The 17,842-nt window shown below is 37.8% G+C and overlaps 1 protein-coding gene across 1 annotated transcript; it reads right to left on the reverse strand.

Moving 5' to 3' along the window:
- Nucleotides 1-6,168: 6,168 nt before the first annotated feature.
- LOC142168097 (uncharacterized) lies at nucleotides 6,169-9,374 on the reverse strand. Its single transcript, XM_075228757.1, has 5 exons — nucleotides 9,038-9,374; nucleotides 8,448-8,846; nucleotides 7,751-7,871; nucleotides 7,332-7,627; nucleotides 6,169-6,875 (listed from the first exon to the last, which is right to left on the reverse strand). The coding sequence occupies exons 1-5, from the start codon at nucleotides 9,372-9,374 to the stop codon at nucleotides 6,169-6,171; spliced, it is 1,860 nt and encodes a 619-aa protein (XP_075084858.1).
- Nucleotides 9,375-17,842: the final 8,468 nt, after the last annotated feature.

Genomic DNA, 17,842 nt, shown 5'->3' on the forward strand with positions numbered 1-17,842 from the left:
GCTAGATTCAAGCCGTCCGGAGGTTGTTTCACATGGGAAGGGCTTCTTAAAGTATTGATTTAGCTTCTTTGAAGTAAGTATCTTGCCTAAGTTTGTGTGAGGGAAATACTCCTTAGGATTGGGTTTGATTGTACTATTTGAATTATGTGGTAGACGTATACATGAGGTGACAAATGTGTACATGGGCTTATATATGAAACTAGTTTAGACTCTTAGGTTACTTACAAGCATTTAATTAAAGTTGTTATTAATTGTTCTATCTTTCATTGTCAAGTTTATTCTTACATGCTTTACTTGAAGTTGTTATTACATGTTCTAGTTTTTATTGTTGAGGTTATTCTTATATGCATTTATTAGTAGTTGTTGTTATATGCTATTGTTTTCATTGTTGAGTTATTCTTATGCATTTAGTCGTAGTTCCCATTTTATTGAGATTCTTATACATGTTGTGGTTGAGTCGTGGGCTATGTTTTGGGCTAACATTAGTGTTTTTGACATTTTGGCAAGTTGTGGCATATAGGCACTTGTGGTGTGAGTTGTAATTGTGTTGTGGTAATGATACGCATGCGGTGGTATAAGGCTAGGGGTTGATACGTATGCGGTGAAATAAGGTGGGATAAAACGCATGTAGCTATTTCGGAAAAAAGTAATTTTCAAAACTAAATGTAAGGCTCACGCGGTGATATAAGGAAAAATTGTGATTATGACTTATGAAATGTGATTTCGAGACGGTACCTCGGTTGTGATTCTTGTTGTACATGCTATGTTGGGACAACTTGTTGATTGGAATGGTTATTGTTCTTCCTTCAATCATTCATCCGCATTTTGATTGTATTTGCTTATTCGTTGTTATCTTGGTGTTTGAACGATTATGGCTTCTTGTGTGAGTCATGCATTCTACGTGATTTGTTGTATTGCTTTAACATGCCGATTTGTGCTTCCGTTATAACTTGGTAAATTGATTGTCAATGTGAATTTAATTGCGTGGAGTCATTATATCATATTCTGTTGAGTTATTGGTAACATAATGATTTAAATAATATAATTATTGTCATGCTTTATTCAACTCTCTTATGATAAAACTCGCTATCTCACTTCCGTTTCTTATTATTTTAAATGGTTAGCGCCCTTTTACTATAATTCGGTTCTCAAATTATACTCAACACCCGGTTGATTGGTTACCTTACTTAAAATTATTATCACATTTCTCTTTTAACAAATTCTATATTTAATTCGTTAATTTAACTAATGTTTTGCTTTGTTTAAATATGGCATTTTACTCAATTTTATTAATTTCTAAACTAAACTCAAATGATACTCTATTTTATATAAATTCTATTTTATTTTACTTTAATTTATTTCTAAAATAAACTCATTATTTCATTTGACGCCTTACTTTATTCAAGATTGTTATTATGCTTTATGGTATTTAAATATAACTCTGGATCATTTTAATTGATATTTGTTACGGCTGCAATGTACATGGTGCCACATGGGCCTTGCCGTGTGAAGGTAATTGTTATTGTGGGCATGAGGTGCCATACGTGTAAGATTTGGAAATTATGGTCCATGATTTGTGATTTTCGGGGTGTAGTGCCTCAGGGTAATTCTTGTTTTAGGCCAATGCGTTGGGAACGATTTGATTATATGAGCTGTCATCGGTTCCTCCTTATTTGAGTTTATTCATATCTCATCGGTGTTCTGATTATATTGCTTCTCTATTGCCCGTTTACTACTTACTGACTCTTGTGTTTTTGTTATTTCATTGTTGGTTGTAAATAAATAATATTTTCGCCATTAGCCTTACATTGATGTTCTTTCCATTGTTAGCTTCCTGTGTATCTTGTACAGTTTTTATGTCTAGTAGGTGTCTTGACCTAACCTCGTCACTACTCTATTAAGATTATGGTTGATACTTACTGGGTACCGTTGTGGTGTAGTCATGCTACGCTTCTGCATATTTTTGTGCAGATTCGAGTATTTTTGATCGTGATGTTGAGAGTTGCGTCTGCGCGGAGAAAAATTCAAGGTATAACTGCTTGATGCTCGCATTCCTCGAAGTCACCATTTTACTTCCTTATGTTATTGTTAAATTGTAAATCGAAAAGTATAGTATTTAGAAATTCTAGTGTATTTCAGTAGAGCTTTTGACTCCGTACTACCGGTTTTGGGAGATGTATAACTATTGGCCATTGCAGTTATGTATGTCATTTATTGGTTTATGATTTAATGATTAAATAGTTCAATTTTGTTGCTAACTCGGTGTTACACCCTATATTCCCGTACGTAAAAGTGCATCGTAGGCAAACTAATGTAGGACCAAAAATGAGATAATATTTGAAAGTATAAAAAGTAAGTTAATTATATTACCTCGGAGGTTACAATATTGAAGATCATGAACAACAAGTACAAAGAGGGTTGGAAGGTTCAGAAGCTAAAGGAATTGAAGAAAATAATGTTTCGTCGAAAGTCGACAAGTTGGGAATATTATAACATGTACTTTTGGGGTGAGACTAGGGTTATTAAAATGATAAGGAGATTATGTTATGATTTATATTAGTCGTGTGACAGCCGTGTGTTATGTTTTAAAGTCAAGCGAGTTGTGGAACAAAAGTCGATGAAAGTCATCACAAGTTACGTTCATAAGTTTTACTGAATATTTGGTCAAATATAACTGCGATTTTCTCCCAATATACTTAGAGTTACGGGGTGTTAAACCCATCAAATGGAATATCTATAAGTCTACTTTCTAACACATTAAACCGTTTATCAATAAGACATCATAATAGAGACATATGGGCGTTTTTGCGAGACTGCGCAGGCTGCTAGGTGACAAGTAGGCGTGTCACCTACTTGCTTAAATGAGAGCCCAAAAATGGGCCATTTCGGGTCGTCCAAAGAGGCCTTTTAAAGGCTTATTCTCTTCATATATTAGACTGAAAATATGGCATAATAACCAGACATAAGCTCTGCAAAAAGCCTCCCAAACATTTCTCACAAACCCTAATTGATTTTCTCTCCCTTTCAAGTTCTAATTGGAGGTACAACCTAGAGTTTGAAGAACCAAAATACGAGCTGAGTTATCCAACAAATAAGGTGAGTTTACTACTCTCTTTCATCCATTATTTCTTCTGTAAATTCATGGTAAGTCGTTCTATACTTGTAAGAACTCACGGGACGGTGATCGAAAGCCGTGAGTTCGGGTTATTCACTTGTAGCGAACTGTTTTGTGAACTGTTTTGTGTTGCTGTTGGGCTGCTTGTTTTACTACTATTTTTGTGGGGTTTTGGAGGGGGAAGGGGGTGTAGAAACACCATATAAATGTAGGGTGGTGGGCTGGTCGTTCGTCGTAACATTTCCGGGTCATTTGACACTATTACGGTGGTCGTTTTATGTATAAAGAGATTGGGGTATGTTGGGCAGTTTTGTAGTATTTGATGGTGTATATAAGGCTGAAAAATAATGTATATATGTTGTTATTGTTTTTTTCTTGTGTTGTTGGTATTATCTTGAATTTGGAGGAATTAAGGATTATAGGGCAGATGCTGCCCGTTTTAATACAAAATAAGGTTGTCGTTCGTTGTGCGATAGTTGTACCTTTTTTAACTTAATGATAGTATTATTATCGTTGTTGTAGATTAAGGTGCGAAGAGGTGAGTTCAACTTGGTGATTGAAAAGATTGTGATAAGGTATGTTAAGGCTAAAGCCTTCCTTCATTTTGGCATGATCTCATAATTACATGTGTTTGATAACGAGGCATAAAGAGAAGTTCATACTCCCGAATTTATATACACTATCCTAGTCTCATAAGTTACAGTATTATCCCTTATCGGGACTTCATATTTAGTTTAGTTTTGTCTTTATTCAGTCAAGAGAGCAGAGGGTCTATATATATACAGTATTACAGTGTTTTCACCACCATCGAGCTATAATCGGTGGGCAAGCCCCTATTGGGCAACCTGATCAGATGGTAAGTTATATACCGAGCTTACTATGGCTGAGCGCCTATGAGCGAGACCAGAATGGACGAGATACAGAACCTAGTATGGCCGAGCGCCTATGAGTGAGCCTACTACGGCAGAGCAGTTACACGTTCCGAACCTTATAGGGCCATACATTTATTTTACATACTATATTGAGAGAGTGGAGACAGTATCAGCAGGTAAGTATATTTCCAGATCATCTTTGACTCCCAGTTACTTTCAGTTATCATATTATCAGTTCAGTTTCAGCTTTCAGTTATTTTATTTCCTTACATACTCGGTACATTATTTTGTACTGGCGTCCCTTTTGTGAGGGCACTGCATTTCATGCGTGCAAGTTCAGACAGACAGACGGGTAGACCTCCTCAGTAGGTGTTGCCCGAGTTCAGCCTGATCGGTAAGCTCCACGTCCTTCGGAGTTGCCAGGTCTAGAGTTTTTTGTACATCTTATGTATATCTGTATATATGTTATGGGTAGGTCGGGGGCCTTTTCCGATCACAGTACATCTATTAGTAGAGGCTTGTAGATGTATCATGTCAGTTAGTGCAGTATGTTGGGCTTGTAGGCCTTGTATGTATATTTTGTTGGTTTGTCAGTTGTAGTAGTTATTACGGCCTTGTTGGCCCAGCGTTATATTGATGTTTAGTCAGCGTTAGTTTCCATTCAGTTTTATATTTTACTTCGCAAATTATCTTGCAATGTCGCCCCCAGGTTCGGGGTGTGACACTCAGCATGTGTTCGGCTTACCTAGTCTTGGAGACTAGGTACCATCACGACATCCTATGGTGGGAATTTGGGGCCGTGACAGCAAGGATGCACAATTTCTCATTCAAAGCACTCATAGATTTTGCAATTTACAACTTTTACCTCAATTATTTCCAAACTAGAGGAGAAGTAGAGAAGAATCCATACCTTAAATGTTATAGAGGAGGAGAGAGTCTTCAATTAGTGGTAATTCTTAAGAGTGTTAGGGTGAGATGGGAGTGGGAGGAATTTGGTTGAAAGAAAGAGAGAAGGAAGAGGGTGGCAGTGTGTTTGTTGAGGGGTTTGGGCGTGGTTTTTTGTTTTATGTTTTATGTTTTATGTTATGTGCGTGTGTTGTATTTTAGTGTGTGTGGGGGTGTTAAAGACTGATGAGGGCTTTTAAAATAAGAAAAGAGCAGAAGGCTTACCTAGCCTCGCAAGCTGGGATGTGACATGAACCGCGCGACAGCATAGGCGGCGCCTAGTATAATGCGAGATACAAGCCTGGCGACGCCAAATATAATGCGAGATACAAGCCTGGTGACGCCTAGTGTAACACGATATGGATCGGGCGATGGGCTGGGCGACATCAACTCTGGCACGAGATGGGGCGCGCAATGGACTAGGCGACGCCAACTCTGTAGTGAGATCCTTCGTGTTTTGGACTTCTCCATGAGTTTAATTGGCCTCTTACGCGCTCTCGTACCTATTCAATCATCAAAATTCAACTAAGACGTGTTAGTATCTAAAATCAAAATTAAAAAGCTAATTAAGCTAAATTAAACTAAGAATTGGGTTTCCTCCCAACAAGTGCCTTAGTTAACGTCATGGCATGATGTATACAACATCACAATAGGTTTCCTCCCATGAAGCGCCTGATTTATTGTCACGGCACAACGCAAAACGTTCCCTCAAGCATCCATCAAGTCTATCGAAGTTTTGTAACGACGGACGCCACCACCCTAATTGTGTTTAACTCTCTGCCCATTGACTAAAAATGTGCCATTGCTTTCGGGATCCCGTACCTCAACAGCTCCATGCTTTGTAGTCCGCACTACTTCAAATGGACATGACCATCTATACTTAAGCTTCCCAGAAAAGAGCTTCAACCTTGAATTGAACAATAGAACGGCTTGACCTGGTTCAAACTCACGATGCAAAATATGTTTGCCATGCCATCTCTTTGTTTTCTCTTTATACAACTTCGCATTCTCATATGCGTGCACTCAAAAATCATCAATCTCATTTAGTTGCAACATCCATTTTTCTCTAGCTAGATCCATATCGAAGTTGAGCTTCTTGAATGCCCAATATGCCTTATGCTCAAGCTCAACGGGAAAGTGAAAAGCCTTCCCATAAACTAACATGTATGGCGAAGCGCCAATTCAAGTTTTGTACGCAGTGCAATATGCCCATAGAGCGTCATCTAGCTTGGTATCCTAATCCTTCGTACTTGCGCTCACTGTCTTCTCCAAAATTTGCTTCACCTCCCGGTTCAAAACTTCAACTTGACCACTGGTTTGCGAATGATAGGCAGTTGTGACCTTGTGTCTCACCCCATAATTAGCCAAGAGGTTGCCCAAAAATTTATTACAAAAGTGAGTGCCTCTATCACTAATCAAAGCACCCGGAGTTCCAAATCTCGTTAAAATATTTTTCTTCACAAAGTTCACCACCACCTTAGCATCATTCGTAGACAAAGCCACAACCTCGGCCCACTTCGACACATAATCAACTGCAAGCAAGATGTAACGATGGCCATTTGATGACGAAAATAGCCCCATGAAATCTATTCCCCAAACATCGAAGATTTCGACCTCATATATGCCCTTCAAAGGCATCTCATGCCTTCTTGAAATTGTACCCGTTCTTTGGCATATAACACATTTTTTCACAAAAGCATGTGCATCCTTGAACAAAATGGGCCAATAGAATACCGATTGTAACACCTTTGCAGTTATTTTGTCTCGACCATGGTGCCTTCCATACGGTGATGCATGATAATCATGCAATATTGCTTCCATCTCTTCCTCTGGGACACAACGACACACCAAATGATCTGCGCAATGCTTAAACAAAAATGGCTCATCCCATAGATAAAATCTAACATCATGCATGAATTTTCTGTTACCATTCGGTGACAACTCTGACAGAGTCACCCCATTTACAATGAAGTTCACATAGTCAGCATACTATCGGGATGTGCCAGCCGTGATGCCTAGCAATTCCTCATTATGAAAGCTTTCTTGAATTTTGCCCCCTTCATCAACATGTGCGCGAGTTTCCAAGTACAAAAAGTGGTCCGCTATTTGATTTTATGTCCCTTTTCAATCCTTGATTTCCACGTCAAATTTTTGCAAAAGAAGAACCCAATGAATTAGTCTAGTCTTATCATCATTTTTCTCAAATAAATACCTGATGGATGCATGATCTAAGTAGAGTTTATGTGAGCTGGGTTTAGAGTTTTGCTAGTATAGTAAATTGAGTGGAACACTTTGTTTTTGCCTTAATCCAGTACAACCCCAACCGCTGTGTCACTAGCATCACATATCAACTCAAAAGGCTCTCCCCACTCTGGGGCGGTGATAATTGGTGATGTCACCAGTCTCTTTAAGCTCCTCGTACGCCTTCAAGCGGTGCTCATCAAACTTGAAAGGTGTATCCTTCTCAAGCAACCTGCACAACGGAGCAGAAATCTTAGAATTTTTTAATGAATCTACGATAGAAATATGCATGTCCCAAGAAGCTTCTGACTCCTTTGACAATTTTTCAATTGCATCCACTTTTGCCTTATCCACCTCCAACCCATCTTTGGACACTTTGTGCTCGTGTTGAATTCCTTCTCGTACCATAAAATGGCACTTCTTCCAATTCAGAACCAAGCTCGTCTCTTCACACCTGGAAACCAATTTAATCAACTTTGTTAAGCATTTATCAAATGATGGTCCGAAGATCGAAAAATCATCCATAAACACTTTAACAAATGTTTCTACAATATCATTGAATATTGCCATCATGTACCTTTGAAAAGTAGCGGGTACATTGCACAACCCAAATGACATTCGCTTAAAACTATAAGTGCCATAAGGATAAATGAAGGTGGTCCTCTGGTGTAATTGATATCTGGTTATAACCGGAATATCTATCAAGAAAACAATAATAGTCTTGTCCGATCAACCTATCTAACATCTTATCAATGAATGGGAGGGGAAAGTGATCCTTTATAATAGCATTATTCAATATCCGGTAGTCTATAAAAATTCTCTAACCTGTGACAGTCCTATTTGGAATTAATTCATTATTATAATTTATGACCACCGTCATTCCACCCTTTTTAGGCATACACTGTACTTGACTTACCCACTTGCTGTCAGAGATGGGAAAAATAATACCTACATTGAGCTACTTTATGACTTTCTTTCTTACCACTTCCTTCATGACTGGATTCAAGCGGCGTTGCTGTTCCACACTCGATTTGTGCCTATCCTACATGAGAGTTTTATGCATATAAAATTCTGGGCTAATACCATGGATGTCATCCATGGTCCATCCAATCTCCCACTTGTGCTCTATAAGCACGCGAATTAGCTTTTCTTCTAGCAAAATTGATAACTCAGAAGAGACAACAACAAGTAAAGTTTCATCAACACCCAAATAAGCATAATGAAGATGTGAGGGTAAGGGTTTAAGTTCCAATATGGGAGCTTCCTTGATATACAGCTTGGGGGTGGCCTAGTTTGTCTATCTAGAGGCTCAAAATCGATCATTCCTTTGATGTAAGCACATGCATCTAGATGATGCACCATCTCCTTCACCTCATCATCCAAGTCAATGATGTCGAACAACATAAGTGCTTTCTCTAGAGAGTCATCTAGATATGCACCCATATCATATTTTTCTTCTTCTATTTCTATAACAGATATCATAGCTAGATCCTCATAGTGATTTGGCAGCTGGATTGCCTTGTACACATTGAAGAATGCTTCCACATTATCAACCCGGAGAATCATCTTTCCTTCACGAACTTTTATCACAGCATCGGCGGTTTCTAAGAGAGGTCGTCCCAAGATGATGGGTACGTGTTCATCAATTTCATAGTCCAGTATAATGAAATTTGCTGAAATAATAAATTTCCCAACTGTAGCAGCTCATATTTTATCACCCATTCGGGATGGACAATAAATCTATCAGCAAGCTGCAACATGAAAGTGGTTGGGCCCCCCAACCCCATCAGACTAAAAACTAAAAGGGGCATCAAATTTATGTTAGCCCATGAATCACAAAGTGACCGTCCAACATCTACCTCACCAATTCGAACAGGTATGGTGAAGCTTCCCGGATCCTTCAACTTTTGGGGCAACTTTCTTTGAATTCTTGAAGTGCACTCTTCAGTAAGTTCCACTGTCTCAAACTCTGTAAATTGTCTTTTATTAGCCACAATATCTTTGATGTACTTAGCATATTTTGGAATTTCACGTAACACATCAACCAATGGGAGATTCAATTGAATTTGACTCAACATATCAGGGAATTTGTTGTACATCCTGTCATCACTTTTCTTCTTTAATCTTTGTAGGAAGGGAGGTGGTGGCCTTGCAGCTGGAGTTTTTTCACTTTCCTCAATTTGTTTCTCAGTTTCCACCATAGTTTTAGGAACCACTTCACCCACATGAGTGATTTTTTCTTTATTTCTTTTTGGTACTTCTTATAATTCTCTGTCATTAGTCAAAGTTACAGTATTTACTTGAGGATTCTTATCTGTATCACTTGGAAGGGAACCTACAGGTCAAGTATTTTGTTGTGTAGCCAACTGCCCAATCTGCCTCTCTATATTTTAAAATTCAGTCCTCGGTTGTTGTTTGTCAATCAACAAATTTTTCAACATATCATTAATGCTTTCTTCTAACTGTTGAGGTAGCTTTTGAGGCTTCTTGTAGTTTCCTTGATGTCTGTGTTGATTTTGAGTTGCTTGATTTCCACCCCATGAGAAATCCGGGTGATTCCTCCAGTTGGGACTATACGTATTCTCGTATTGTCTATTCTGGTTCATTAGACATCTACCTTGCTAGCCCACATAGTAAATAATTTCGGAATTCACCGGACATTGATCATTCATATGACCATATCCACAAATTTCACAATATATGGCCATCCCATGGACCTGATGTATCTGATGCCTTTGACTCATTGCCATCTTAGCCACTTCGTTGGTAAGTTTAGAACTTTTTGCCTGCATGGCTGACACCTCATCTTGCTCAAGTGTACATGTTGCTTTCTATTTTATCATCCTTTATGGCTCACTCTCACCTTAACAATTATGATCATTTGCAGTAAAATTATTTAGCAGAGTCTGAATCTTACTGTATGGTTTTTGCATGCAACTTCCTCTACAAGCTGGGTCTAGATTCAATTGGGAGGTCTCTTCCAACCCATATACAAAAGTATGTCCTAGTACCTCATCAGTCTTACAATGATGTGGGTAGTCTCTGAGGAGTTTCTTACATGTTTTCCAAGCTTGATGAAGAGTCTCACCATCTCGTTGCTGAAACCCAAGAATCTGGCTCCTCAGCGCCTTTGTTTTCGTAGTGGGAAAAAACTTGATTAAGAACTTTCGTGCTAGATCATCCCAAGTGTGGATCGAGTTTGCGGGCTCCTTCTACAGCTATTCTTTGGCTTCCTCCAGCAGTGAAAAGGGGAACAATGTTAGTTTAACGTAGTCCTTCAAAATGTTTAGATAATTATAAGTATCCATAATTTCCAGAAAGTTCTGAATGTGATGTTGCGGATCTTCATCAGATAGACCCACATACTTCCCTATGGACTGAATCAGTTGCAACATATACTGTTTGAGCTTAATGTGACCCATGATATCAGGCTTCATAATATTCTGAGTCATATTATCAAGATTAGGCCTTGCGGCCTTTATCACTAGTTGCTCTTCATTTTCTGCCATCTCGATTGACTGTGGTTGGACTATGATGTCCAAATCTGCAATTCTTGTTCTTGCATCCTTCTCCCTCCTTAACCTGTGGAAGAGTCTTTCAGGTTCAGGATCAAAAGGCAGAAGATTGTTCAAACTATTACTTCTTCTTAGCATTCAATGTGAACACCTGTAGAGTCAAAAATAGTAAAACGAATTAATTCTCTCGAACAAAAACAAATAAAAGCTTATTTCAGACAAGTAGCTAATTTCTAAATCCTCGAAAATGGCGCCAAAAATATGTTGGGTCCAAACGCACACGCAAGTATATGCAGTCAACAAGTAATAAAGTGATAATAAATTATCGTTCCCACGAAGATTTATGATCAACTGCTTCCTATACTAAACTAGTTACGAGTTATTTATTCAAGAGATTTTGAGGGTGATGATTGTGGTTTTTTTTACTAACTAATTTTTTACGAAACTAATAAGCAAATAATAAAATAGGATTGCAAGTAGAGCACACAAACACATAGAAAGAATTCAATGGGATGTGAATATTTCGGGGTTATGGGATTAATGTCTCTCCTATTGCGTTCTTCCGGTTGATTTAATCACCTTATTTATCTCACTTTTTGATTAGCATGGTTTATTATGCTCGCGGTATTCTTTCGACTTTGCTCGCCTATTCAAGCCAACCTAATACTACATATCCATAGAATCAGAATTAACAAGAACGCATATGTATTTCCTGCAAAAATAATCAAGTAAGACAACTAGAATATATCTATCATAATCATGCATCTCTTCTCTTATGCCCGGATTCAAAAACTTACTCTACTCAATCTTATGTGCAATCTATAGTTCCCACTTTTGAGTTCAACTATAAATTCACAGATAGTACTCTATTGTTAACTACGCAATAAAATAATTAAGTGCAAGATTGAATAAATAAATTAATATGATAATTGAAGCAAAATAATCAATCGTCAAACTACAATAGTCAATAATAACGCATAATCCCAGAATAATGAGGTTCTAAGCCACTCATGTTCATGATAGTAATCAAAATATTGTTTTAAACATAAAACCTGTGAATACTAGATGGAAGATTCGATAAATTTCGTGCTCCGATTGTGTTTCTTTGCCTTTTCTGCCTCCTCAATTGACCAACCCCTCAAAAATCACGTTTAAGGGGTATTTATATGTTATGGTCGGAATCTCCAAGTCCAAATCCTAGTAGAAACATTTAAAGCACGGACTGAGAAGAGACCAAGCCTCAGAGCTCGCGAGGCCTGGTGTGAGGCACGCTTCAGAGTAGGTGACGCCCAGTGTTACACCTGTTTCATATCACCCAGGACCAGGCATTGCCTGGTCTGGCACCTGGTCCAGTGTTTTTGCCTTATCATGCTTTTTTGTGTATCTTTGACATTCTTGTGTGCAACCTTCATACATTTTCGTCCCTCAACAATCTTACACATAAAAATGACACAATTACGCTCAAATATCGCACATTTAATTATTAATATATTACAGTGTAAAGTGAACAATGCACTAAAAATATACATTTATAGCCAAACATCATACTCCCTTGACATACTTCTTCATGTTATAATAGAAAATTATAAGATCGATAGGTAAATTGAGGCTTCTCAAGGTCAGGTAGGTCAAGGAAGAAATAGAGGCAGGGGTAAAGGGGAATTTCCACGAGCTATGAAAATGCTAATAAGCAAGAAGAAGAGGACTCTTAGAGGGAAAGGTCAAGATTAAGCAGAGTCTGACTCTTATGTCCCATCTAGGGAGGCCTCAGAGGGAGATTCCATGCCTCACTCCAGGGAACCTAGTGAAGGAAAATTCCAGCCATAGGGACAATCTGAGACCCAATCAGAGCATGAAAGTTCCCAGGCTGCTCAAAGTTCAAGTCATAAGTTAGGCAAAAACAAAGATGACTCAGAATCTGAAGATGAGCTTAATGATGTCAAAGGGAACACAATTGTGAGAGATGGCCAAGAAAGGTCAAAGAAGAATATAAAATAGGAGGATAGATTCTTGGACTATAAAGCATTACTTTAATTCAAGCGAGAATGGAAGGAAAGATCACTCACTCATGAAAGGAAAATTTGCTCTAAAGACTTGGCCAAATACAATCCAGCTTTCCTAGAGCGATTCACAAAGAGGATGTTTCAATTCACAGAACCATTAGTTGATGTGAAATAGCACCTTGTACGTGAATTATACACCAACACATCACGCTTAGTGAAAGGGACCAAAGTCACAAAGGTAAAAAATCTCAATGTGATGCTTGATCAAAATACATTGAATGATTACTTCGGGCTTAAAAATATGAAGCCAACAGAGTACTTGGCTAAGCTTGCTGAAAAGGAAACAGTTCGACCATGGGTTTCTAAAATCTTAGCACTGGGTACTTTTCCTCCTTGGGTAGCTTCTAGAGTAAAGATTTTCAGGAGCACATTGAATTTCGAAGCAAAAAGGTGGTAAACATTCGTAACGCTTGCCATTGGAGAGGATAGTCCTAATGGCTTCTATAATCGTTGGGTACCCAATTAATGTGGGTTCCCGGATGTTTACTAAACTATCACTGATGGCCCAACAAGAGAACACTTCTTACCCATATCTAAGTACTATCATTGAATATCTAGTGGATGCAAAAGTAGAAACAAGTCCATACGACATCAAAGAAAACCAATAGAGCCATTTGACTTGTACTTCTTGAAAGACCCTAGGAACCCAAAGACTAGCAGCCAGCCCCACACTAATATTGTTGGGACTTTAGATATTCCTTACTCCTTAGTTGACACATATCCTCATGCCATGGCTGTTGGCACAAAAGATTCTGCACCCCATCCTGCAACAGTTATTAGACTTGTTCCAATACCTTGTAGTCTATTGCTTTGCAGGTTATTCAGACATTAGCAAGTCTAAGCAACTGGATGCAGAATGTTAGCAAAAAGTTAATAAAGTTGAAAACTGCAGTGAATGGGAAGTCCATTCACAACCTACTCCTATCACTTCTGACCAGATTCAGCAATTGCTTTCCAACCATAAGGTGATCATGGATACACTAGTTCAACATGCTCGGTAATTGAAAATCTAGCAAAGCATGTTAAAATGCTGAAGAAGTCACAAGCTACCAAGATGGCAGTTGATGCATTAAGAGAAGTGAAGCAAATGGCTGCTTGTGACTTGCCTTTCGACATATTGATAAACCTGGCCTAGCCACCACCAGCTCAGACTTCTCAAGCTGCCCCGACAACACACATTGAGGAGCCATGCGTGGCTTTCGGCACTGCTGCAGTTGTTAGGGACATGTTTGCCACACAGGGGATCCCCATGGATGATAATACCAATCAGCTAGCTGAGACTGAGCATACTGAGCTTCAAGATGATACACCAACTACTGATGATGCTTAGGGACTTTTTTCACCCCTCATTTATCCTTTTATTATGTTCATAAGCATTAGGGACAATTCTTACTTTTCATTTGGGGGTAGAGGATTTGACTAATGATTTGGTTTGTAATAATTTGATGATGACATTTGATAATTTCTTAGTAGTTTTGTACTTTCAAAGGTAGTTTTCTTTTTTGAACCGGGTGATTTTTTTTGATAATAGATAGCGTGATAACTTTCTTAAGAAAATTAATCTATTACATACTTTAGTAGTAGTATAATAGTAACTAGTAATGAATAAAAGCCTTAAATGAGTTCCTCTTGAAAAGCTCATTTATGTCTGATGTGGTACAAACATACTTAAATGCATGCTTATGGTTTGAGGCTGGGGTTTGAATTGTTTTGATAAAGTTATTTTGGGGAAGTAACCTTGAGGCTCTTGGGTTAACTTTGCGAGACATTGATTGGTTATATGGGCCATAGAAATCTTGTGAAAGGGTTGTGATCGTTGTGGAGTTTAGACTCTATCTTCTTTTATGGTCTATTTACATGTGAAGTGAGGAATACTCTTGCTAAAGGTTCACTTGTTTGAGTTGATAATCTAGAACTTACCCCAAATGTACTTCAAAGAGAAATCTTGTGTTACGCTTGTTTTGGAACATGATTTTAGGCTTTCCTTGGACCGTTTGAGCCTTCAGTTGTCACCCTTGGAACATTCTCCCTAGTCAACCCTTTTGAGTTTCTAGCCTTGTTCTTTTGGTAACCTCATTACAAATGATTCCCTTTTTTGCTCATATCCTCTCTTGATGCCCAAACCTTTCTAAGTACTTATAGTGATTACATGGGCTTAAAGCCTAAGTTTTGCGGAATAGATGGGGAAATTGTGATGTGGAAGCAATAGAAACACCAAGGCACCAAAAGAAAAAAACAATGAAAAAGACAACTCATGTGAAAAATAACAAGCAAGAATAGTTGATATTGGAGAAAGAAGGCAAGGGTAGAAGACTGTTCATCAAAGAAGAGGATTTAAAAGAGCAAAGAAGAAAAAATAAAATAAATTAATGATAAAGAGTGATGCCAAGTCTCTATAGCTTCAAGAAAATAATAAAGATGGATCAAAGAAGGCTTTGACCAATATTGATGATAAAGAGTGATGATAAGTCCCTCTACCTTCAAAGAATTATAACAAATTCCAAAAAATTGTGCCTTGTTAAAAATAGAAAAAGAGTATGGAGAAGCATTCTTGTCAAAAAAAGGAAAGTTGTGCAAAGGTGGATAGAGTGAAGTGCTTAGGAAAGGTGTATCCATTTATACCCATAATTCTATCCTCCCTTGAACTAAAATCCTTCATACAACCAAAAACAATTCCTATTTGATTTGAACCAAGCATGCTTACTTTAGTAGAGTTGTACATGAGAGGCAAGCCTATGGTACTTGAAGTTTCACTTGTGACCATTCTTTGTAAGTGAAGAGTGAAACCTTTATTGTACAAGAAATTGAGCGACATTCTGAAGTGAGTAAAGAAAATTGAAGGTATAAGAATAAGAGATTGGGATCTACCATGATGAACATGAACAAACAAGGAATCATAACGAATGAAGCTAAACTTTGAGGATTAAATGTCACACTAGAAGTGTAATTTTTTGGAAATTGAAAGCCTTTTCTAGCATGCATGAGTATTGTGGGTGATCATTGGTACCAACTGAGTTATAAATAACATGAGTTAGACTTCTTGATTGAACTAAAGTGTGATAGGGAGAAGGGTGTTCATTTAGTTTCTTGAGGACAAGCAAAGACTTAAGTTTGGGGGAGTTGATAAGTGAAGATTTAACCACCTATTATTACCTTTTTGCTATAGTTTTGAGTTAAAAAGTAAATATTTAATGCTCAATTCTAAAGAAATTATTGAATTTCAGGCTTGTTGTAAAGGATTTAGGGGTTAGGAGGAAGAATGACTCTAAAGATACAAATCTAGGCAATTCAGTTGAAGGACAGGAAGAAGTGGAAATATGCGGTGCGCAAAAGTAGAAGTGCGGTCCGCACTAATGATCTTGTGACCGCAAATGGAGAAACTAAATACTTAGAACCTCAGCCACATGTGTGGCCTGTAAGAAAAGGTGCTCGACCGCACTTTGATCCGTAAAGCAGTCCACACTGACAAAGCTAAAAGATCAAAGAATGAGCAGATAACTGAGTTTATATCTCTCCAAAGTGTGACTGCAATATTTGAAGTGCGACCACAAAAACTGAAGGATGACCGAAAACCTTCACTCAAAATCAACAAAGTGCAAACGGAACTCTCCCTTGTGCGGTCGCAAAGTATCACGAAGACCATTTTCGGCAGGAAATTCAGGAGCATTATGAATAGGAATTTTAAGCTCTTTTAGGGAATATATCATCTTGGGACTTGGAGGAGAGCATATTTATCCACTTTTGAGATATTTTCAAGGGAGAAGATCACATTCCAATATAGAGTTTAATTCAATCGTTCAAATATTAGCTTAATCATGCCTTATTCTTCAATATTTTGTAGTTGTCTTTTCATAGTTATGAGTAGCTAGACTTATAACTAGGGTTGTATTCTAATCCTAGTGTGAAACTTATATAGGTGTTTAATATCAAACTCGTTTATGATTGCATTACTTATTATTTAATCATTTTTATTTTTTAATTGCGAATTAATGGTTGCAAACATTGATTCATTCCCTTTTTATTTAACTCTTACTTGAGAAAGATGAGTTAAGTTTGGGTAGATTGGCTAACAAGGAATAAGACCAATTAAGAGTTTGAATATTTATAATAAAAGAGAGTGAACTAGAGATAAGATTATGCAATTCTATTTACTTGAGAAAGCAATTTGAATTAGACTACTTGTTAGTTGAGAAACATCAAGTGTGCATATTAGAGTGTGTATCATGATCGATAATCCCATTCACCCAATCAAGCTAGTAGATTAAAATCATTTAGTGGAACACCTAGGCAAAAGGATATAACCCTAGGCAAAAGGATATAACCCTAGGCATTTTATCACATAAGTAATTCTCTTACTTTATTCTCACTTATTACGTGTTTGTTAAAATGTCTTTTGAAAAAATAGTAGTTTAGTCCATAGAATTAGAAACTCACTCTTTTGGTTGAAAGCTAATTTAAGATATAAATAGACTCATTCTTAGGCATTTACCATAGCATCTATTAAAACTCCTTGTTGTTCGACCCCGACTCTTTGTTGGGTAATTATTGCAACGATCGTTTCACTTCTCTTTTTGAGGTGTGCATTGGGCGTTATCAACTTTATCGACCAAATCCTTTAGTACAATGAGTAATTCAGAAACGTTAACGCTAAAGTTGTCATTTGTAAGCTTTGGTCTAAAGTTGTAGTAATTAAGCTTTGAATCCAACTCCTTACCTATCAGGTAAGGCCCAACATTGTTCCTCGGACCAGTTCCCCTGCCATCTCGGTTGGGTTCTTGTTGAGAGGGTTCAGAGTAGGGTTCATAATGATGCCTCAACCTTCTGTGGTTGCCCTCCACTTGCCTAGATGTGCCCTCCGGGTAGTCTACATATATGCTTTCTGCCTTGTATTTGGTTCTTCCTCAATTTTGAGCTTGGTATTGTACCTATTATACACACCACAGTCCAACTGTCTAATACATGGTGTAGTAGCATCCTTGCATTTCGGAACTAGTCCACAAACTCACTAAGCAATTTCGTGCTTCCTTATTTGATTTTAAAATTATCTTCCATCAGCTTCTCTACCTTCTAAGCTCCAGAGTGTGCTTTCAC

This window comes from Nicotiana tabacum, chromosome 13, assembly GCF_000715075.1.
Source record: "Nicotiana tabacum cultivar K326 chromosome 13, ASM71507v2, whole genome shotgun sequence".
Classification (NCBI taxonomy): Eukaryota; Viridiplantae; Streptophyta; class Magnoliopsida; order Solanales; family Solanaceae; genus Nicotiana; species Nicotiana tabacum.